The sequence below is a fragment of the Pleurotus ostreatus genome, assembly GCF_014466165.1.
Source record: "Pleurotus ostreatus strain PC9 chromosome Unknown scaffold_8, whole genome shotgun sequence".
NCBI classification, from domain to species: Eukaryota; Fungi; Basidiomycota; class Agaricomycetes; order Agaricales; family Pleurotaceae; genus Pleurotus; species Pleurotus ostreatus.
The window spans coordinates 777828-799358 of record NW_023503163.1 but is presented as its reverse complement, the minus strand read 5'-3'; the positions used below and the strand labels follow the sequence as shown (position 1 = coordinate 799358).

Sequence of the window (21531 nt, the reverse complement as noted above, 5' to 3'; positions counted from 1 at the left end):
TCAACACTTCAAGAGGTCCAAATCTGGTTGGTGTTGAAGTCGGTGCACTTCCATGTTTGCAACTGGTTCGCGTTGTTCAATCTCCCATCCGTCAGATCAAGGCAAAGTCCTATGTATGCCCAAAAAGGGATGAACAACGGTGTGAGAGATCAAGTAAGGGAAGAACGAACCCTTATTAAAGAGAGCGATGCGATTGTCGTCGGTGTAGTACCACTCCTGAGCAGGAAGGTTGTCGTAGCAAGTCCAAATTTTCATACGGATGCTATTGCCCGGGTCTGTGGAATAAAGTCAGGCAAAAGGTAAACAGCTACTGGCAACAACTTACTGCTGCCGGCGTCGAGGCAAAAGTTGGTGCCCGCTAGTTGCACCTTCGTCTGTCCTTTCTTGGTAACCCATTTCTGTGCTGCAGTTCCATTGCAGTCATATCTAGATTGAGAATTTCAGAAGGTGGAAAGGGGGAAATGAACCGTAAGACTTACATTTGAACTGGTGTACCGTTGGCGAGCGTTCCGCCCCGAACATCCATGCACTTGCTACCATTGCGGTTAGGGTGTATTGGAGCGCCAGTCCCTGCTGGGGGAGAAGATGACGTTGTCGACGAGGCGCCGCTTGATGTCCCAGAGGAAGAGCTAGCGGTGGTAGAACCTGTTGTGGTTGAAGTAGCCGTAGTCGTTGCTGTAGAAGATGATGTGGTAGACGACGACGTGGAAGTCGTAGTGGAAGTAGAAGTCGTCGTAGACGTTCCCTGGCGGGCGACCAGATGTTGCAAGTCCATCGCCGCGACTGTGCTGGCGGCGACGAGGGCAATGACGAAGACTTTATTGAACATTGTAACAGATGATTGATTGATTGTGGTGAGTAAAGCGGATGAGTTGCTGATATTGCTAACAGGTGCCCAAGGCCAACCAGCTTTTAAACGATTTCCCCTCCGCGTGTAAACCTCCTAGCATCTTCCCATAGACCCTAGAGGTAAGATAACTCCCGAAAGCGGATGACACATACCGACAGATTATCCGTGTGTCGGAACTAAAGTCGATGCTATGCATTCACTGAGACGAATGCACCCGCCCTTCATTATTCAGATGTCAAGATTTCATCAGTCAAAATATAACCTTTTGTCGGAAAAGGAAAGTATGAGTCAAGCGCGACGGAGCGGCTGTGTCGTAGAGGTGGGTAACCAGTAGGAAAGTTGGGATATTTTCGGGATGACTATCGCAAAGATTGCCCCGTAGTCCCCTTTTCGTTTGCAAGCTCTGATTGCGCCCGGTGATTTTGCATCAATGCCACAAAAACTGGAGCTTGCTATGGCAGTCTAAACGTTGACGAAGAACAGGGGCTTGAGGTAGTAGCTGTGTAGTTAAAGATCCTTGTGAAGGTTGGTTTACTTCCCAGTTGAATAGGAGCCAGATGGAAACAGAGCTTCCGTTCTGAGTAAGTACACGCGAATGAGTGTTTTGCTTTTTTAGTCCCTCCCAAAAGCCCTTGACAAAGCATAAAGAGGGACTAGCGGAGGCAACCGAGAGAGCCAAAGGTCAAAGTTTGTCTAGCCCGGCTACAAGAGATGCGGAAGCCTGTAAGAGAAAGTCAACACGGCGGCGATCGGAGGGAAGGCCCCTAGCCACAGTGATAGGGATACAGGAGAAGCTTCTGACTGAGACTTATTATAAAATCTCTGAGGAAGATATTTAGATAGGCCCTCCGACTGTCGAGAAAATGTGGGTCTCTTTATTGCATGTGCCGGAAAATGATTGCCAAGTAAAAATACGCGCACTATAGCGATGATAAAACCTAAGTGATAGCTGTCGTGACCGGGTGTAAAATGCAGTGTATTGGGTACGGTAGTATAGTATGTGTAGTGATAATCTCCATTGAACATAATTCCCTGGATTCTAGTGCCTCAGTTTCTCGCTAGCGTCGATCTTCGATCTCCACCGCCCCACCGCCCCGACTGCGTTTACAGCGTTGTCTACACACACATCCACGATCATAATGCTCGTCTCTAGCTTCGCTTTCGCAATGTTCAAGCTTGCTTGCGCCTCCATAAAATGTGCCTGGGCAGTCAAGAGATCAAAGTACGCATTGTCATAGGCGGCATGAGCGTCTTGCTCTTCCTAAAATAAAATAAGTTAGTAAGTATATATATAAGTAAGCGTGAGTTCAACAACGCACTTCCAAAGCCTTCCCTTTCATGGTTTCTAGCTCTTGCATGTGGGCGTTCATCATTAGAGCTTCTGTCTTGACAACACTTTGACCCAGTGCCTCCCCTATGTGCTTTGTCTGGGTTGGTAGAACTGGACGCAAATTGGGACCTGCAAATTACACCATCAATACTCTGCACAGAAGATTTAACGACGGACTACCATCATTACGCCTATACTCCATTGTGGCGCTCCTGCTTGCACTATACGTGAGGGTTTCGTCCTTGTACGTGCTGTCGACTTGGACCGCGTTCGATTCATAGTGGGACACAATGTTTCTGTCAGCCGACCCGACGCAGCCTATCCCTAGACCCTTTCCGCCTCCACCGAGGTTAGAACTGGACTTGACGTGCGTAATATGGGCTGGTGCTGGACCAGCGATGCTTCCTCGACGATTGATGAAACTAGGTGGACTGTTGGGAGTCAACTGAGATCCTTTCCCGGGCGAAGACATGAAGATGGGGTCAACCTCTATGCTCCGAGATGTTTGCATGCCTATCCCTTGACCCTTCTTCCGACCTTGGACAGGAGAACCGCCTACGCCTCGGACTTTTCCTGTCGTGGAACCACGGAGGTGGCGCGACTGCTCTTGCGCTTGATCGCCTTGAGGATCTGCAGCAGGCGGTAAGACGTAAGCATCGAAAGGATCTTGAAATGTCGGAGTCCTGGGCGAGACAAGAGCCTCTGGAACTGGGGCAGAAGGGTCGCCGGTATAAGAATTAATAAGAGGGCTTCCGGCACGCCCCTGCTTTGCACGAAGAGACCCATTCCGTCCTATACTTGTATATGGGCGAGAGTCATTCCCTACTGTAGAACTCCTGGTCCGTTCTACAACGCCCATCTCAGCACCTCGTGCAGATGGTGAATTGTTGGGCGTGATGTGAGGCTCGGAGTGACGGATAGCGTTTGGCTGATTGACACCCGAAGGAACACGCGCCGCCGTGGGCGAGGAAGAGGAAGGCTGGTGTGGAGAGGGAGGAAGTAAACCTGCGAGAGCCTCTGGATCCAGGTTTGAATAGCCCCCTAGCATTGGGCCAGGGGCTCGAGCTTGGCCAGACATATTGGTCGGGGTGATAGTGTGTTCAGATGTGCCGGAAGCTCGCTGCTCGAGCGACGGTGAAGAACCGATCGAAGCGGTGTTATACGCTATCCCGCCCTGTGCATCGAAAGTGACGCCAGCGTTTTTGGATGCATGAGGGCTCTGAGGACTGTTTGGGGTTCGAGGACTTGCTCCTGCATGCTGGTCTACGGTAGTCTTCGCCCTCGCACGCTTTGTCCCTTTCCCTTCCTTGCGATTCTGGGCGGATGAGGTCGACACATTACCCATAGAGTACCGTCGGATCCTACTGTCGCTACAGCCGGAGTCAATCCTCAACGACGTGTTGGAACTGTTTGATCTCCCTTTTGTCGCGCCACGAGAAGTAAACCGCCTTATAAGTTTAGCTTGCCAATGCGAGTCGGGCGACGATGGAGGGGAGCTGTCGGGATCGGAGACATACTGCAAAGGCGGGTCGATTGGCTGACTGGAAGTGGGGAACTCCATGGATTTCGAGTTAACTGCCAAAGCGGCGGCGTGAAATCAGGTAGATAGGCCCGCTTGTGATGTCCAGAACTTAGAGGGTTATAGAAGTGTCGAACTGTATTGGATCACTGAATTAGTGAAATACTTAGGTTGAGGTCAAGTTGAGGCGTGAGCTGCTGGAGGTTGAAGTTGAGGGCAGTCGATCACCGATCACCGATCTCAGATCTAGCCACTGCGAATAATTTAGACTTCGACGGAATGAAGAGTGCTGCAGAGAATGCCGTGAATGAACCGAAAGCGGGAGAAGTACAGGGACGGTAAGCGTATCTACGCAAAGTAAACTAAATCATTCTTCTTCTTACTTTGCACTATATTTCATCGGCGGGTCAGGTTTGATCAAAGATTGATGAGGAAGCTACGCACCCTCAGAGATTCCACTCAAGAAATGTTCATGCCCAAGTTTCGATGCGCCCTCTCTCAGAGCAATCATACCTGCCTCGACACAGACTGCCTTCAGCTGAGCACCGTTGAATTCGTCTGTACTTCGCGCCAGTTCTTCGAAGTTGACATCACTCGAGGTCGACATCTTGCGGGAATGGATCTCTAATATACGGGCGCGCGCGGTTTCATTGGGCAGTGGGAATTCGATCTTTCGGTCCAGTCGACCAGATCGCAGCAATGCGGGGTCAAGGATATCAATTCGATTCGTTGCGGCGATGACCTGCATGGAGACTGTCAACACTGATAATCCCAAGTTATGCCGAAGCACACACCTTTATCCGCTCGTCGCTACTGAAACCATCAAGCTGATTGAGAAGTTCCAACATCGTCCGCTGGACTTCTCGATCACCACTCTTCTCGGAATCAAACCGTTTTGTTCCTATTGCGTCAAGTTCGTCGATGAAGATGATAGCTGGGGCCTTCTCCTTCGCTAGCGCAAACGCGTCCCGCACGAGCTTAGCACCATCACCAATGAACATCTGGACTAGTGACGGGCCAGCCAACTTCAAGTAGCACGCGCTTGTCTGAGCGGCACATGCTCGAGCTAGCAGCGTCTTGCCAGTCCCTGTGGAAATGGTCAGATGTGCTACAAACGCACGGACTCGGGGAACGACGAACCAGGAGGACCATACATCAAACAGCCTTTGGGAGGTCTGATACCAAGTGTTTTGAATTTATCCGCTTGTTGCATAGGCAGCACGATAGCCTCCACCAATTCCTCGATCTGCTTCTCAAGACCACCGATATCAGTATATGCCTCTGTTGGCCTCTCATCCACCTCCATGGCCTTGACGCGAGAGTCGAATTCAGCGGGAAGCATATCCAAGACTAGGTAAGAGTCTTTGTTAACACCGACGAGGTCTCCGGGTTTAAGTTGCTCTGGGGGTACAAGTCCGATAAGAGGCAGGAAGACCGTTTGCCGTGTTGAGGTCTTGATGACAGCACATTTCCCTTTGCGCATAGAGTCCAAGTCCTGATTTGCACCGTCCTCCTCAATTTCTGGATCGACTTCGAGAATCTGAAACGCAGGGTTGAATATGTGCATGGCCAGGCGAACAGGACGCGTTACCTCGACGACGTTTCCAACAAGATAAGGCAGCACTTTGTTCTGTTTTATCTTTTCTCCGTTATCTCTGATCTTCTCTTTCATGACTGTTTGCTCGTGCTGAAGGCGGGCTCGCTCTGACTTCATAACCTACACGAACTCACATTCAGATGACAAGCAGAAGGCGCAAGCAACGTGGGCTTTGTACCTTTATGTCGTTGTCAATCAGCCGTATTCTTGTCAGAACATCGTCGGTCGTCAGCGACATGATGTCCTCCGGAATGTCGTCCCAAGTTTCCTCCTCGGGTTGGATTGGGGTTGTATCCATTGTGGCATCTTCGCTTTGGGGAGACGATTGCGAAGGGGCGTCGTCTGGCTTCTTCTCCGGGTTCGAGGACGGCGGATTCGGTGGCGGAGGGGCAGAGGACATTGTGTTCGGTGAGTACAGTAATCAGCGCGTTACTCACTTCCAAGTGACGCGTACTCAGAGGTACAAACATCCCATAACAACAGCATAAAGGCGCCCACACGTGACAAGACGAGTCCTCCTGTCAGGGAAGGTCAGGGACAGTCAGGGAACTCGACAGGAGTCCAAATTTCACTTCCTGGTTGCTGGGGCTCTAGGCTCTATATGAATCACGCAACAATATACACACAGACACACGAGTGATGATATATTGAGATTTGCAAAACGCAGAAGCAATAGTTATGTATTTGATCAAGGCGCTGTCACTTGTCGTACTTCAATACCTGCAGTGGTACATATTTTGCCTATATAATACATCCTGGCCTTCGAAATATTACAGGCCTAGAACTGGACCTTTGTGAAGGCGGTATGGCTGAATGAGACATCTGCCAACTTCCCCAACCTCTCAATAACATCAGTAGGTCCTCCAGGACCGTACACAGAATCGAGATGTGCCTATAATTAGTTTATAACAGTGATCAGTATACGGTCGTGAACCGTGATCGAGTAGTACCTACCTGAACGTTGTCCCATCCTACTAGTAGGACATTGTGTTCGGGCCGCTGGCGGGAAGCGCCAAACGAGCAAGGGGGATGAGCTCCTTTGGCTGCATCCAGGGCTTTCGCGAGCTTAGCCAGCTCCTCGTTCAGGACCTTTGCATCCTGTCCTTCCTTAAGCGTAAGGATGGCCATCTCGGTGACAGGGGCATCCAACGCCGTAACAGGGTACGGAGCGAATGCAACATGGTCCATGACAGTGTTCTCTGGCATGGGGGCGGCAGGCATGAGACTAAAAGCTGTCACGACTTCTGGGTAGTTTGGTTCTTGCATGAGAGCTGCATGGTGCTCATACGTCTCCCAGACTGGGTTTATTAACGAATCAATACACTGATAATATTTTCATGGAATAGATACTGACCATTGAGAACATACCCCTTCGTCTTATCCTCTTGTTGGAAGCCATAGTAAGTCCTAGACCATTATTCGTATTAGTCTCAAATCGTCGTAGATAGCAGATAGTGGCGCCCTACGTGATATATCCTGGTACATTCTTGAGAATATTCACTAATTGGTAGACGACCTTGGGGTCTTTGGTGAAGCCGTCCGATACGTTGACTGCGAGGACCTCGATAAGTGGCATGGTCGAATTAAGGACGAGGTGAAGAGGTGGACTGTGTGTTGTGGCTCATTCTAATGTGGCGTGGACTTGTTATATAGAATTCATGAAAGTGAACCTGGGTTAGTTCCCACGGTCCTTACCATATGGCGAACTTCAGCCAACACCATGTCAAAGGTCTGCAGATCCGGCTACCAACTCTCCCTCAGTCAGAGCCACCCAAGAATGAAGCCTTGCGGGCACTGCTTCTCACGAAAACCCTACCCCCGGTAGAAGATGTGCTACTTTTGCTGTCAGACTCAGCCAAGTCAATAGAGTCTGACCGGGAGCACGACGCATTGGTCTATGCCATCACGGCAAGGCTGGCCATCAATGTATACGCCGATGCGCTGGACACGCTTCTCCGAGAGGCCAGTGAAGCCGAAACCGAAGCTGAATGGTGGGCGAATGTCGAACGGTCGAGGGCAAACGTAGCCTGGTATCTGCTACAAAGTCAGGCATGCATCATTCTAGCTCGGAGGTCGATAATTAACTGTTGAAATTCATAGCTTTACCGAAGCGAATATACGATGCGGCCCTAGCAGTGCTTCACGTTGCCCGAACACAAAATGTCACCGTAACTTCACTTCTCTCTAGCCAATCATTTCGGCTACGAAACCTACTCGCCACGTCCCTTTTCCCGCATCTAGACCGCCAGCATACGCTGTCGGCCTTGTCTCTCAAGTCGCCCTCTGCTATTCTGGCTGCTGCTCGGGCGTCGTCCCCTCCAGATATACCAGGAATCATCACGTCGTTCCTTACGAAGGTCTCTAAGGCTATACGTGCTGCTTACAACCTTTTGGCCCTCCCCTTCGAGCTCGTGCAACAGGAATGCTACTACAAGCGCCGCCATCTCCAAAGAATACGAAACGAACGTGCCTATACGCTGGGATATCTCGCTCAACAACGCAACCGACTGGAGTACGCCATCAATAACTCGGAATCTCCCCAAGAATTATCCAACTTCCTCGTCATCGTCATCGAATCGGTGTCAGGTGACCAAAGGCGCGCTGAAGGCCTACCCCCCTCAAGTTTACTGAACGATCTTGTTAAATCATTGCCCATCCACAAACATGGTCATGCTTCAATGTTACGCTCATCGTCTCTTCTCCGCCCTTCTGTGTTGACAAGAACGTGGCCTAAGGTCATCTTACTGCCTCCGCTACTCTTCTTTGCATCCCGTACAATTTACAATCGTCGTAACAGCTTGCATGAAATAGCACAGGAAATTAAGGAAACAACTGAAGGTTTCGTGAACGGGTGGGTCATCGATCCAGTGAACGACATCCTGAAGACGGTCCGTGCTGGCGGAGAAGGCGACGAAGGTATTATTGTTAGGAAGGAAGGGGTGAAAGCCGACTTGGATGTTAGTCGCTGTAGTCCGTATACTCTAACATTAACACTCGCTTACCCTAAGATCAATCGTCTAGTCGCTTGAACGCATGGCTGTCTCACTTGCCGAAGATAAACTCGGCTATACGCCCGCACAAGTAGAAGTCCTCAAATCGAAGATCAGCGTTGGCGATTTAACTCCGGTCCTCGAGATTTATGAGCGCGATATCAGAAACCCCATCAAGTCCGCCCTTTTTGGAACATTGGTGCGCAGCCTTTTCGTACAAGTTCAGAAAACCAAGGTAAATGTTTGTCATCTCTCTGACGCTTGGAGATACTCACAGTAACAATAGGTTGATGTGGACCAAGCTCTGACGGGGATCGACAAGCTGATCAAGTCCCAAGAGCTTACGTTCGCCTTCGTCGGTGTGGCTCCGGCCCTTGCGGTGGTATATGTATTTGGCGGATACTTGGGCAGATTCTTCACTGGCAGCGTTCTTCGTCTTACAGGTAGCACGGGTGATGCAAGATACGGTGGACGTCGAAAGAGAGAAGCCGTATGGCTTCTCGTGAGGTGAGTGCACTGTTCTTAGTTCGGTGCACTGATGATGGACCCCTCTTGCGTTCTCAGACGCATCGAGAGACTCCTTATGTCACAACACTCTGAAGGATCGCTAGGCTCCACCCCAATACCGTCTCTGACTCACGGGTTACTGCTCCTCTCTCTTTCGCAGCTCCGGGAGTACGCCTACTCCCATCTACCGGCGCGAAGTGGGTTCTTACGCGACAAGGATTCCGATGGGCCTGTCGACACGTTTGAGCATAACGAGACCAAGAATGCAAACTCCAGGACTTCTCAGAATGATGGCATGGCTATCGCCATCGAAGAGATGGATCTATTCAATGACAATGGCCCTGATCTCAGGGAAGGATTTCTGGAAGATATCGCATCCTTGGAGAATCCCAGCCTGAGTAAAGAAGAGAAGCTGAAGGTTTTAGAACGAATGTGGAGGTGCTGGGGATCGGCCCTAGGTTGGCATAGTCTAGGGCAGTGAGATACCTTAGTCCTCTGATATCTTATCATGCCCTTCGGCGCTGGCATCCGTAATCTACATGTTGTTTAGTTTTGTCGGCTCTCGCGTGGCAGCATAGCCAGAAGCCCCAACGTGGATAACGGTCATACAGTGCGAAGTGTGGATTGATCGTTGTTGTTAGTAAGTTGAAGTTACAACCCTATATAATTAGAGTAGACGTTTGTTGTACATAAGTGTATTGTCCGTTACAATTGCATCTGAAGTTGAATGCTCCGTTCACAATGGGGCATAAAATTCGATCATCATCGTAGACTTGGCAGAGGGGTTGTCGAAGACGGAGTATCTTGGGCTCGCCAAACTCCAAACAACATTCCCGACGGCCCAGTCGTGCATGTTCTCTGCGTATTTTTCAAGGGCGTCTTGGTAAGTGTTCCACATGGGTGTAGAAGACAGCTCGGCTAATAGCCGTTGGAAGCGATCATGAGCCGTGTGGATCAACTCGTAGGCGTAGTCCACAGCGCCCTGAACGTTGGAGCTTCCCACTCGAGCGGATTCGTCATTCATTGCAACGGTGACAATGTTGTGTTGAACGGCACCAGCGATGCGCTCCTTCTTGTAGGAATATATATCCTATCTGCCATCTCAACACATGTATTGGGCCGGAGAAGAATTGGGACGTACGTTTGCAAGGAAGACCATGTCGATAGTAGCATCGACCATTCCCGTTACTTGTTCAGAACACAATACTTCGTCTGGTAGGTCTAAACCTCTGGCCCACCGGCCGAGAACCAAAACAGGTTGAATGCCTATGGTCGTCCTTCTAGCATGGATGTAAGCTTCGACCGAAGACGTAGATTGATCGGCATCGGTTTCTTCGGCCTCTCTGTCCAAGGATTCTTGTACCATTCCGCGAACTAGTTCATCATTGCTCTGGATGAACGGCAAGGTGTAGGTAGGTCCAAGGTCCTTCATTACCCGCACGGAGAAGCTAACGACACAAACGTTCTTATGCTGTCATAAATACGAGGGCATAACAAGGACGTACTCATTCATGACACCGATCATTGGGTGAGCTTTCAACAGCCGTTCGTCTGTGTTTCCGGGGCTTCGGAGTAGATCCATGAAGAAGTGAGCCCACTTCTTGGACTCTTCACTTGACGCAGTGTCTCTGTCGTCGCAATCAATCCACCGGTGCTCGAGAGGGACAAAACAAGGGACATACGTTAAGTCCTCCATACCCAAGGACAGAACCATGTACTCCAGACAGACCCGAAGCTGGTCAAGCGTCATATGAGGATTTGTGAGAGAGGCGAGCAAGGGCATTTGGACTGCGATCCATGACTTCGGGGAACAATCAGCGAATGTATCGCTGAAGGGATGGGACCACCAACTTTCTGAGTAGCAGGGCTCAGCTTCTGAGCATTGATCCAGTCGACGAAATAAGCGTCGAGTTCGGCATAGTGAGGATTGAGGGCAACAGGGTCGTGGACATTCCGACCACAGATAACAGAGAGGACGTCAGGGAGGCGATATTGGACAAAGACCATGACAGCGAGATAGTAGAGAAACAGTGAAATCATCGCGTTTATATGGAATTCAGTTCAGAGCCCGGTGTTGGCCTATGTTCTCCGGCGTATCGCTTGTCCATTGCCAGTTTAGCCCTGGAGATTTCAGGCCTCTGGTCTGACCAGGAAGGTAACATTGAGCCAAAGTGCCTGCCTCGTTGGGGCAATCGTTTGAGCCTGGGCTATATACACATGTGTGTGTCCCTCCATGGCAAGCTAGTCCGAATTTGTTGGCAAAAGGCCACGATTTTACAATGATCGTAGATTAAATTAACCACCTGAAGGAGGAACGCGTCAGTCAGACATGTTTTTTTCGGGGAAATGAACCTACAACGTGCGAGCCACAGCGCCCCCGGTGCTTATCACCTACAGCAGCCTACAGCATGAACAGAAGCTTACTGAAGCTGGTGGTAGATTGATCGACGATCGGCTGCTCTCGTGACCACCTTCAGAGCGCTTAGCACCTTTACCGTTACCACCATGTCGGGATTGCGGCCATCCTCACCAATGTACTCGACTCCTCCTTCTTCATCCAAGTTTCACAGTCCGTATTTTACGCCAGGGCAGGTGGAATCTCTCTCCGCGAAGCAGCGAGGCAAGCTTTCGGTGGTGCACGAAGACAGAACGAGGCAGAGCGCGTGTGCCTTCATTGAAGCAATCTCTACCCGGATTGGCTTGTAGGATATGGCGCTAAGGAACTCTGCGAAAATACTTAACGGACGTTATCGCAGCCCTAGGAGAACGACGGCAACTGCCCAAAATCTCTATCATCGGTTCCATCTCTTCTTCCCTTTGAAAGATTTCAATTATCATGTACGCCCAACTGCCTGCGTTTGGATCCGACCCTGACATCCAACAGGACGTTGCCCTTGCCGCCATTTATGTGTCAAGTAAGATGCATGATACGTTGAAGAAGCCTCGCGAGTTGCTGGCAACTTCCTACGCTCTCCTGCATCATGTTCCAAAATCCAAGGCACCAGGTGGTGAAGTGGATATCGATAGCATGGACCAGCAGGAAAGCTTGCGTCATTCTGTCGCTGGCGAACAGTTTACGTATTTCGCTCTCATAGATGGTCGAAAATGACCGACAGAGGCTTCTTGCAGTAGAACGCCTCATATTGGAGACGATATGTTTCAACTTCACGTCAAGGATGCCTTTCCCTTACGTCATCAAACTGGGGAAGGCGCTGGGAGGTAGCGTCGGTTGTTCCCCTCCTCTACTCGTATCTAACGGACGATCATAAGCAACCAAGAAGCTCACTAAATTCGCGTGGCGAATCACGATCGATTGGCAAGTTCCATCCTCTTCTCGTTGACGTATCTCTCAATAAAATATTTTACAGTCATCGTACCCTCGTGCCTTTGCAATATCCACCCCATGTTGTTGCATTGGGTTGTATATACGTTGCTGCGCTTCTATCTTCATTTGAGCAGCCCGAGTCCCCGAGGCTTGATAACCACGTTTCCAGTAAATATTTCGCCGAAATGTTTAATCAGGGTGGCGACTGGGAAAACAAGTACCATGCCCACGTAGAGGACTTGCAAGGTAACGTATTGTCCTCTCCTCCGGAGCTTCGCTGAGCGAACGGTCGCACAGAAATCGCCCACACAATACTCGATTTATTGATTCAAGGCTCGCAAGCATCTTCTGCCAACACGTCACCCAGCACGCCCTCATCTCCATCGCCTCATCTCCATTCACGGACTAAGCCTGACCAGCAACAATTGCAAAGTGGGTGCTTATTTCCGAGGCGTTGGTGGCATCGTTGCTGATCGTGCGGAGTAGCTCCCTACAAATCCGATCAGCTCATTCGACTAAAGATTCACATGCGAGAAACAGAGCATACTCCTCGAAGGCGTTTTCCGGTCGGTGCATCGGACCCACTCGCCCTGCAAGCTGTGGATGGAACGGCGCAGCTCGGGAGAAATGAAGGGACGGTCAGGTTTCTATTTGGACCGCCGGGCACGGTGGGCGATGGCGTATAAACATTTATTCGTTATCTGTATGTCATTTCAAGGGTGCCATGCCACCATACATATGTACTGGCAGACTGCCCTGATGGGCATTATGTCAAGTGTTCACTATATAGCAATTTCAGATCTTATCGATTCGTCCCAGATATTTTTTCTACCAAGTTAGGCAGGAGTACCCCAAGACAGCTCACGACGAGGCCGGAGGCACTGAGCAGCCACAGTGGTCGCCTGGATGCCTGCACGCCACGGGTCAGGATCCGCCGGTGACCGATTACTCAACGCTGCTTAGTGGGTTTCTGCCTCTAATAATGTCTCAGACTAACCTACGGAGTCCATCTCTTACTCTGCCAATTGTACACAAGGCTTAAAGATATGGATTAGAGTGCGCAGTATTATATTGCATTACGAGTGACGCATCGTTTGTGGATATGAAGCTACGTTGAGGTTAGAGAGGATACCAAGACGCGCTTGATTAATGGCACTAGGACGAGCCGTGCAGGACTAAGGAATGGAGGGATTATCTATGTCGCGACATCATCGTCAGATGATCCGTAAGGGTATGTATACGCCAAACTTACCAATCCTCCGCCCAAGCCCCGTCGATGCCATGAATCGACTAGAGGATGTGTCAGTGGGTATAACGCCATGATTAAAATTAAATCCTCACTCATTGGTTGTGCGCCAAAGAACAAAATCGCGTATACCCACAAAGTCCCCGGCCAGCCTCCGACCCGCCTGCCCGTAACGTGTCTCCATATGCGCTCGGCGGCCAAAACCAAGACTTGCGTAAGGAAGAATATCACAGGAGCAGGGTCAAAACCTTTGCCCATCGAGTATATGGAGCACTCGTGGAAGAGAGCCGACGCAAGGAAAGCGCCGAATACCATACCAAAGTCGGACGGAAGATGTAGACGTTTGAAGACGTATTGAAGGGGATAGCCGCCGAACGCTAAGAAGGTCTGGCGGAGGAGTTGGTGCCACCGCAACCCCCAGAATTCGTGCATGGATTGGGATATCCAGGGATTTTCCATTACGGGAGGCCAGCGCAATGGAGAGCCACCGACCACGCCCACCGCAAGTAAAGTGATCAGATCGTAGACCATCCCAAATCCGGCCAATAAGCAGGTGCCAGTAAGGACGTGTATGACCGTAGATACAGTGTATCGTGTTACGAGAGGAAGGGTCGGATAAAACATGCTACCACCGCTGGGTGAACCGACATTCGGAAATAATTTGAGGAATGTCTCCAATAGGTCAAGGATGAGGAAATTGGTGATAAAGGAGCGTAACGTAGCACCAAGGAAGGCTCTACGCTCAAGCGGACGAGTGTGAGGAGGCACGCGTACTCCAGCTGAGTATTGGTAAGACAAACCCCGCATCGTATGAGCGACATCAATCGCGTCGGTAATAAGGGACGCGTCAATGCGTAGGTCTGGTTCGACTGAAGTTACAGAACCGTTTGTGTCGTGGTCGCTGTGCGCCTTCTGCAGCTGACCAGGGAGGATCTCATCTCTTTTGAGCATTCCTTCTTTGGTGAAGGTAAATTCAAGGGCTTTCGCGATAAGAACCTCTGCCAACAAGCCTAAAAGCATCCCGAATTCATTAGTTAGCGATTGAAAACCTCTATACGTTAAGACCCTACATTGTCCCCAATTGTACACGTTCAGCATAGGTGTCATCCATGCATAACCAAATGCGACCTTCACGATCGAAACGATGGCGCTGGGCAGCAACAAAAGGCGGATAACATACGTGCCCGGCCGTCGGGACATTGCCGCAAGCAATGCAAACGGCAGAGATGCAGCGGCGGCGACAATGATTGTGGACGGCGCCACTGGTATTCGGTCATGCGGTTCAGGGATCAGTGCACGGAAGGCCCTGTATCCTCCGGTAGAAATTCTGTTCAAAGGCATTCGGTCAGTCAGAGTATCGAAATCAAGGGGGGGCACGTACTCATCCAGTAACTGGTTCATGGTGGAGAGAAGCGATTGCACTGCAGACGAGCCATCATCGTCACTTGTGCCGCATGCGCCTCCGCTGCCGGCGGTGTTGAGGCGGACTCGTGACCGTGGGTGCAGGGATTAGAAGTGCTCAGGGGCAGATACGAGATTCTTCTCTCTTGATGAGATGTTTCCATGTCGCTTTCCAAGTCTCACTCTCTTTGGCCGCTCTGCGCTGTTGATTGTACTCTTGCTTTCCGTTAACGCGCTCCTTTGGGCTGTCGCCGGGATTCTATTTGGCAAAGACAAAAACACCCAGCCGATCCTCAGTTTGGCATTGTTAGCTTGGGTAAGTACGCATAAAGCACCCCAACTATAACTCTCTTACGTGTCGCAAGACTCTCGGACTTCGCCATGGTGAGTTACATGTTAATAACGGCTATTCTTGCACTCACCCTTGCAGCTCTTGATGCCGATCACATAAGGTGAATAATAGCCTCGAACACTTATCAGATGTTCTAAGCTTGCTCTCACAGTGCTATCGACAATGCTACCAGGGGACTAATTAGCATGGGACAGCTCCCCGTGACTTGTGGGCTTTTCTTTTCCTTGGGACACAGTACCATCGTCATAGTTGTGGTATGAAAATGCAGCCCCTGGTTCTTAGTTTCGTGTTGATGATGTATATAGATTGTTGCGATAGCCATTTCTACTGACATCTATAACAAGTTAGACGGCGTGGGTACCGTAGGCGGCATTGTTGGTAAGTGGCCCTCGCGCTAGTCTCGGATTAAAACTAAGTCTCAGCAGGTGCAGCAGTCAGCGGAACGTTTCTGTTTATCGTTGGTCTAGCCAACTCGATCATCTTGTGGCGCGTGGTTCAATATAGGCGGCTAGTGGGTTCCTACCATCTTGTTATTGGTGTTCAAATCACCGATCAAGTCGCAGGTCAAACACCAGGAGCATCAAATGGCACAGGGACTTTTGTCGCCGGATGATGCACGCGAAGCGCTCGACGATAATCCTAAGCACTCTCAGACCTTCGTGTTGAGATTATTAGGGCCCGTTATTACTTTCGTAGACCGCCCCTGGAAGGTGGGTACCACATCATTGTTCATAGTCTTTGTCACTCACCGTCTGAATAGATGTATCCCGTCGGGTTACTGTTCGGTTTAGGTGGGAGCGTCTTCCCCAGTACCTAAACACGCGCCTATATACTATCACCAAAGGGTTTGATACGGCATCATCAATCGCGCTACTCGCAGTTTCTGCTATCGCAAAAAATGGTGCAGACGGGAAGCCAATCCCGCATGCCTATATCGTGATCCTCCCGGTCGGTTATCAGTTCCATCCGTGATCATTCTTTTGCTGAACCAATGATCCATCCAAAGCTGCTTTTCACGGCCGGGATGACATTAATTGATTCTGCCGACTCCATATTAATGCTCTATTCATATTCAGGGTTTCCCGAGCGTTCTTGGCATCTTTTCGAGAAGACATCCCTCCTCCCTACTAGTCGCTTAGGACCGGAGGAAGCGGTAGATAGGCCTTCCGACGATGCAGCTCACATCGAGGCCTCGGCAGTACCTCAGCTGCCGAGAACAAACAATGAATTGAGTGGGGAATACGACACAATGAACAAGAATTCCGTCAAAGCCGCGGTCACATCTACAGATGGCTCGCAAGCCCCTGCTGTATCTCCAAGCTCCCAAAAAGTCCTCTCCGAAGACACGCGCGTCATGATTGTCAAGAGGAACATGATGTCTGGCCTCAGCATCGTTTTGACTCTCATGAGCATTTTGGTGGCTTTCAGGTTCGTTTGCCGTGCTTAGTGCTTTTCAGCACGACTTAAGATTGTTGCCCCCCAGTATTTCACTGATCACTATAATGGGGCTCATTGGAGAGAATTGCGCATCCTGTAGAGAAGCTGCAGAGGCAGAGGACGGCGGTGGATTAGCTGGTCGATGGTGGAGGGGATGGGCAAATGTAAGCTTCACATATTTCTATTGTGCTGGTACTGATAAGCACAGGCCAATGAACACTCTGGTTTTATTGGTGCGGGGATAGTTGGATCATTTATAGCTGTTGTCGCTGCGTGGTATGGGATCAGGTATGTCATGAGGAGACGAAGAGTGGTAAGGTTGTAAAGTAGGAAGTAAAGTTGTTTGTATCACGTGAATGTCACGCATGATCGTTATTTGTCGCGTCTGTGACAGAACCACTGCCAGAATTTCAGCGGACGCGCTTTGTTCCCTCGTTCCATCATGGCAGCTATTTCAACAACATGGCAGATCATCTTCAAACATGGCATTTCATATTTCAAGAATGGACGTTACGACGAGTCGATACAGTGTTTCAATGAGGCCAGTCTGCTCTCGTCGCGTCCCCGCTCACGCCTGATGTTCAGCTCATAGGCCGTCACCACGGCTGTCAATTCCAACAATATGGGATCTGGACCTTCTTTATTTCAGCTCTACGACTCGCGCGCCTCAGCCTATCTGAAGATAGGAAACATCGGCGCCGCTTTATTGGATGCTAAGTCGGTTATCGAGCTTGCACCGGAACAGTGGCAAGGGTACTATCGTGCAGCACAGGGGTTTCTGCGGTCTAAGAAGCTCGATAAAGCGAAGTACATGCTTGACAAGGCGAGGACGAAGGTGGTAACCGGGGATGAGTCTAGCAGGAAACGCATGTCTGACTTCGACACGCTGGAGAAAGAAATCGGTGCAGCGGAGCGAACTGGGGCCACTGCAGGCTCTAGCTCATCAAAGACCACTCGTTTACTCGATACATCTTCTGGCGCACAAATCTCCTCCCCATTCTCCAAACTTCCTTGGGAGCTGATCGTAGCCATATTCCTGGAGACAACATCCACGCCCTCCCATATCCATCCGTTCGGCACAACCCCAACCCCTACTATCCACGTTTTGCATCTAACCTGGGTGTGCAAGAGCTGGAGGAGGATAGCGCACTCCACGCCCCCGTTGTGGCGCCGACTTGCTCTCACCGGAGTTCGTGCAGAGAAGAAAGCACAATATTGGATCGGGCTTGCTGGGGGAAAAATACAGCAACTGATATTGAAGAAATCCTTTCTTGAAGTGGCCGAGACATCTCGTTTCGCGGGCAAAGCCCAATCCTTGGACCACTATATCACGAAGAAGGTGTTGAAACACATGAAGTGGGACTTTCTGCGAAGATTTACTATGGACGACTGGTCAAACCATCGTCGGCTCTTGTATAATGACGGGACCTTGACCCGTGTGCTCCCACAGCTGGAGTCGCTGGAGATGCCGAACGAAGCATCCGAGCCAGTGCCATGGATCACAGTCATCGCGGCGTTGTCAGCCACTCCTAGGATAGCTTTCGTGAAATCTCCAGCAGACGGCAATTCAGAGGACGCGCATGAAACCACCTCGCGTACCTGCATTCACCACCTACTTCTAGAAGGTGGCTTCCTCACCTACGAGAGTTTGTTAAACTCAGGGATCAACAGCCTTCGTACACTGCGGCTCCGCAAGGTCTCCCTATCCGGTGACAACGCCCTCATCAAGGTATTGGAATCGAATCCCGACCTTGAAACTTTGGAACTCGACACGAGGTCACAATTTAGGGTTACGACCACTGATCCCCTCTCCAGGCATCCACCCTTGTCTTCGTCCTTGGCCTACATCTCCTTGACAGGCCCAATAGACGTTCCCAAACTCTTCGACTCAGTTAACTTTCCCAATCTTCGTATACTGAAAATCGGTCATAATTTCAACTCTATAAGTCCTGCTCTCCGCAGTATGACCCAGAGAGCGTCAGAATTCGCGCCTGACAACGAGGTTCCTTGTTCCGGCTATGCGTCCCTTGAAGAACTACGGATCTCTTCTTGTGCCTTCGAACCAATAGACCTGGTTAGCTTTCTCGGCGCATGTGCATCCCTTCGTGCCCTTGAGGTCTCCCGCTGTGGCTTAGACATGTCTCTCATCCTAGAGTCATTAGTTAGGATTTCAGCATCCACGTCGTCGTCTTCAGGCGCGGAAATTACCATGCTGTGCCCTGCTTTAACCGAGCTCAACGTGTCGCATTCGCCACAAGTGACGACGGGACCTGTGGTACGCTTGGTCAAAGCGAGGCTGGATGGAGGAGATGCTTCTCTGTCCCACCCCGTATCAGCCATCGAGCGGTTGACTATGGATGGCTGCCTTCGAATAGAGCACACCGCCTTGCCGTGGTTGCGAGCTCGTGTCAAAACGCTGAGCTGTGTCTACGCGGACAGGAAGTCGGCAGGATACAAACGTTGATTGTCTTCATCTTGGTAGCCTCAAACGCCTCATCTCTAATTAGCCATGCTCACTTCCATTTCATTACTCATTCTTGATTCTTGGACGAAGGCATCACGGACTCAGGACAGTGTAATAACATTATATATGAAAAGAATGTATAATCATTTAGGGAACTTGACCCAACCCGAGTAACAATGACATTATTTGAAGGCAGCCACAAATAATCAAGGAAGAAATTAGATACGGCCGGTGACTGCAGCAGGTTTGCCTAAGAAGTTCTTTGCCACAGCAACCAGATTGCCCGCCAGCGTAGTTGACGTGCATTCCAAACGCTTCACCAATGCATTTCGCTTCATACTCATACGAGCAACATCTCTTGCGTTCACCTTGGCACATCCAGGGGACTAAGAGCAAATGCGTTAGACGTGTCGAATTTCAAGGGGATACGAATTCACCTGGAAGAGAGAGAAGTTCTTCACGGGGAACTCGAGTTTGTTCTCTTTGTCGAACAACCCCAGGAAAGACGCCTCTGCACCAACATTCACAGACAGGCCTGCAGAAACGTCCACGCATCCATCGACGCTCGTCTCCGCAGTGTTGGCAGGCGTCTTCGTCACCGTTTGTCTAACAGCGAGGCTACGTGTGTCCTCCTGCTCTTCCCTGGCATTGATCACTGCTTTGGCGCTAGCCTTGATCGTTGCTTTGGCCGTCGCTTTGGAATCGAGATCGACGAAGATGTCCGCTTTGTTCCCAAGTCCATTCACACCGATGGCGAGCTTCGGGATGATATGGGCTTCTAAGCTGGCAGTCGACGAGAGGCTTGGGCTCAAGGAAATGGAGAGCGCTGAGTTGATCGGTCGTGAGTACGAAACAAAAGACAGATAGCGCAAAAAGACATACGTCGGGATTCTGGGTTGAAAGCACCCTTTGGCGGATGCCTGTCAGAGCGAGGGAAGAATAGTCGGACATCATCCGCGCGATATTTGAAGCCTTAACAGTACAATGAGACCCGGAGACTGCAGGTCCCAAAGATTGCTCACCAATATCAATCTCAGAGTTGAGATCTACCTTGGCCTCAGCGGTAGCCTCAATCTTGAAGAAAGGACCGATCTCGAAGAGCCTGTAGGAAGGTCAATAAGGGACCTCAAGTAACCACATGAAAAGCCAACAACTCACCCAGGGAAGCTCAATCCAGGTAGGCCGACACTGAAAAGCTCCTTCTTTCCGTCGATCTTGCCCTTTGATGACCCTCAGTAAAGGATGCTCCTCCAATCAAGGTAAGAACTTACTGCGATATTCGTTGACATTGTAAGTGAGCCTTCGATATCACCGTCGATGCCTGGAGAATGCAAGTTAGCATGACGGCGACAAGTGATTGATATGCGTCCTACCGATGGTGAGGCCCAAATCTGTGAGCTTTGCTGGCTTGGTCAACGTCCCGAGGGCACCCACCCCGATAGCAATTGTCGCGTCGACAGCCGCTCCGGCAGATCCCTTGATCTTACCGGTAACTGGCCCGCACTCCAGTTGCTGCTCAAATATCGGGAGGCTCTGCTTGAACTTCACGGGAGATGACTTCTTGATCTCCTTCGGAGCAAGTCGGAGGAATGCTGTGGTCTCGATTAGAATGGGGAGGCTCAACGACATGAGGCACTTACAATCGTATACGCCGGAAATGAAATTGGATACAGTTCCCCGAGCATACACACGGCTTCGGCGGCTGAGAGCACCGGGAGCTGTGACTGTCAGATTGCCTGCGAGCCCGGGGATTGTCGAGCCCTGAATGGCAATCATGACTTCGCCATTGCTGTAGACAGCAGAGTAAGCATCAATTTCAAGGCAGCAATGTCTGGGCTTACGTGGGAAGTGCTTCGCTGAACTTGGTGTCGATTGCAAGACCGCGAACCTGAGGGGCGGCACCATTCTGACGGCGAGCGACCTTCGAGGCCACACCTTCAGGGATACTCTGATCGGCGTGGACCCAGGATCTCGCAACGCGAGCGAATGCATTGGCACCACACTGGTAAGAGGATGGATGAAGAGGTGTGTTTCGCAGATTAGAAATTGCACCTACGCTTTCAGGGAGTCGTACAATCTTTCCCTCAGCACCTCCATTCTGATCAAGGCGCTATAGAAGAGTCAGCACATCTAGTCGATCTCAAGCCATGTGATCTACGCACATCACATTCGGCTGTGTTCTTGCAGACGAGGCGGATTTCCTGCTCTGTGAGTGCCTTGTCACAGTCAAGAATCGTCCAGCCTCCTGCTGAGGTGATGTCGGCAATGGCGTTCGGTGATCCCCACTGTTTCGAACATCAGAACAAGATCGTCGGATTTTAGCAGGTACTCACAATGGTGACACTTCCAGCAGCGCCGTTGGTGTTTGCGGGCATGTCGTATGAACAGCGGCCGTTGTTGCATGGAACGCTCCAGTCGTTGGTGGCCGCATTGACCACAGATAAAGTGAAGAGAAGGGGAACGAGGGTGAAGGCAGAGTTGAACATGTCGAAAAATATAACGTGTAGGTTGAG

The 21531-nt window shown here is 50.5% G+C and overlaps 11 protein-coding genes across 11 annotated transcripts; 4 read left to right on the top strand and 7 right to left on the bottom strand.

Moving 5' to 3' along the window:
• Positions 1–8: 8 nt before the first annotated feature.
• Positions 9–829, bottom strand: PC9H_010583 (uncharacterized protein; the record flags this gene model as incomplete). Its single annotated transcript, XM_036780076.1, has 4 exons — positions 9–109; positions 171–275; positions 326–426; positions 480–829. 4 exons carry the CDS (start codon positions 827–829, stop codon positions 9–11), a joined length of 657 nt encoding a protein of 218 aa, XP_036627459.1.
• Positions 830–1889: 1060 nt separating this feature from the next.
• PC9H_010582 (uncharacterized protein) lies at positions 1890–3741 on the bottom strand (the record flags this gene model as incomplete). Its single annotated transcript, XM_036780075.1, has 3 exons — positions 1890–2111; positions 2170–2309; positions 2358–3741. The coding sequence occupies 3 exons, from the start codon at positions 3739–3741 to the stop codon at positions 1890–1892; spliced, it is 1746 nt and encodes a 581-aa protein (XP_036627458.1).
• A 306-nt stretch (positions 3742–4047) lies between these two features.
• RPT5 (26S proteasome regulatory subunit 6A) lies at positions 4048–5696 on the bottom strand (the record flags this gene model as incomplete). Its single annotated transcript, XM_036780074.1, has 6 exons — positions 4048–4088; positions 4144–4441; positions 4494–4786; positions 4840–5239; positions 5291–5416; positions 5475–5696. The coding sequence occupies 6 exons, from the start codon at positions 5694–5696 to the stop codon at positions 4048–4050; spliced, it is 1380 nt and encodes a 459-aa protein (XP_036627457.1).
• A 378-nt stretch (positions 5697–6074) lies between these two features.
• On the bottom strand, positions 6075–6872 carry PC9H_010580 (uncharacterized protein; the record flags this gene model as incomplete). The annotated part of the gene is made up of 4 exons (XM_036780073.1): positions 6075–6188; positions 6251–6594; positions 6651–6703; positions 6763–6872. The coding sequence occupies 4 exons, from the start codon at positions 6870–6872 to the stop codon at positions 6075–6077; spliced, it is 621 nt and encodes a 206-aa protein (XP_036627456.1).
• A 122-nt stretch (positions 6873–6994) lies between these two features.
• NCA2 (Nuclear control of ATPase protein 2) lies at positions 6995–9274 on the top strand (the record flags this gene model as incomplete). The annotated part of the gene is made up of 5 exons (XM_036780072.1): positions 6995–7340; positions 7397–8253; positions 8318–8521; positions 8573–8793; positions 8851–9274. The coding sequence occupies 5 exons, from the start codon at positions 6995–6997 to the stop codon at positions 9272–9274; spliced, it is 2052 nt and encodes a 683-aa protein (XP_036627455.1).
• A 255-nt stretch (positions 9275–9529) lies between these two features.
• Positions 9530–10800, bottom strand: PC9H_010578 (uncharacterized protein; the record flags this gene model as incomplete). The annotated part of the gene is made up of 5 exons (XM_036780071.1): positions 9530–9883; positions 9935–10258; positions 10310–10421; positions 10476–10594; positions 10645–10800. The coding sequence occupies 5 exons, from the start codon at positions 10798–10800 to the stop codon at positions 9530–9532; spliced, it is 1065 nt and encodes a 354-aa protein (XP_036627454.1).
• Positions 10801–11298: 498 nt separating this feature from the next.
• PC9H_010577 (uncharacterized protein) lies at positions 11299–12804 on the top strand (the record flags this gene model as incomplete). Its single annotated transcript, XM_036780070.1, has 8 exons — positions 11299–11495; positions 11550–11631; positions 11678–11851; positions 11889–12012; positions 12064–12109; positions 12162–12364; positions 12416–12550; positions 12605–12804. The coding sequence occupies 8 exons, from the start codon at positions 11299–11301 to the stop codon at positions 12802–12804; spliced, it is 1161 nt and encodes a 386-aa protein (XP_036627453.1).
• A 422-nt stretch (positions 12805–13226) lies between these two features.
• PC9H_010576 (uncharacterized protein) lies at positions 13227–14765 on the bottom strand (the record flags this gene model as incomplete). Its single annotated transcript, XM_036780069.1, has 5 exons — positions 13227–13313; positions 13371–13408; positions 13460–14374; positions 14435–14691; positions 14746–14765. 5 exons carry the CDS (start codon positions 14763–14765, stop codon positions 13227–13229), a joined length of 1317 nt encoding a protein of 438 aa, XP_036627452.1.
• A 154-nt stretch (positions 14766–14919) lies between these two features.
• PC9H_010575 (uncharacterized protein) lies at positions 14920–17146 on the top strand (the record flags this gene model as incomplete). The annotated part of the gene is made up of 13 exons (XM_036780068.1): positions 14920–15081; positions 15131–15149; positions 15196–15217; positions 15269–15371; positions 15423–15495; positions 15540–15628; positions 15693–15827; positions 15878–15908; positions 15962–16065; positions 16124–16545; positions 16601–16718; positions 16763–16867; positions 16949–17146. The coding sequence occupies 13 exons, from the start codon at positions 14920–14922 to the stop codon at positions 17144–17146; spliced, it is 1581 nt and encodes a 526-aa protein (XP_036627451.1).
• Positions 17147–17176: 30 nt separating this feature from the next.
• On the top strand, positions 17177–19018 carry PC9H_010574 (uncharacterized protein; the record flags this gene model as incomplete). The annotated part of the gene is made up of 1 exon (XM_036780067.1): positions 17177–19018. One exon carries the CDS (start codon positions 17177–17179, stop codon positions 19016–19018), a length of 1842 nt encoding a protein of 613 aa, XP_036627450.1.
• Positions 19019–19236: 218 nt separating this feature from the next.
• Positions 19237–21504, bottom strand: PC9H_010573 (uncharacterized protein; the record flags this gene model as incomplete). The annotated part of the gene is made up of 12 exons (XM_036780066.1): positions 19237–19404; positions 19456–19844; positions 19901–19990; positions 20041–20120; positions 20177–20238; positions 20290–20339; positions 20392–20610; positions 20659–20807; positions 20860–21020; positions 21075–21128; positions 21181–21303; positions 21352–21504. 12 exons carry the CDS (start codon positions 21502–21504, stop codon positions 19237–19239), a joined length of 1698 nt encoding a protein of 565 aa, XP_036627449.1.
• Positions 21505–21531: the final 27 nt, after the last annotated feature.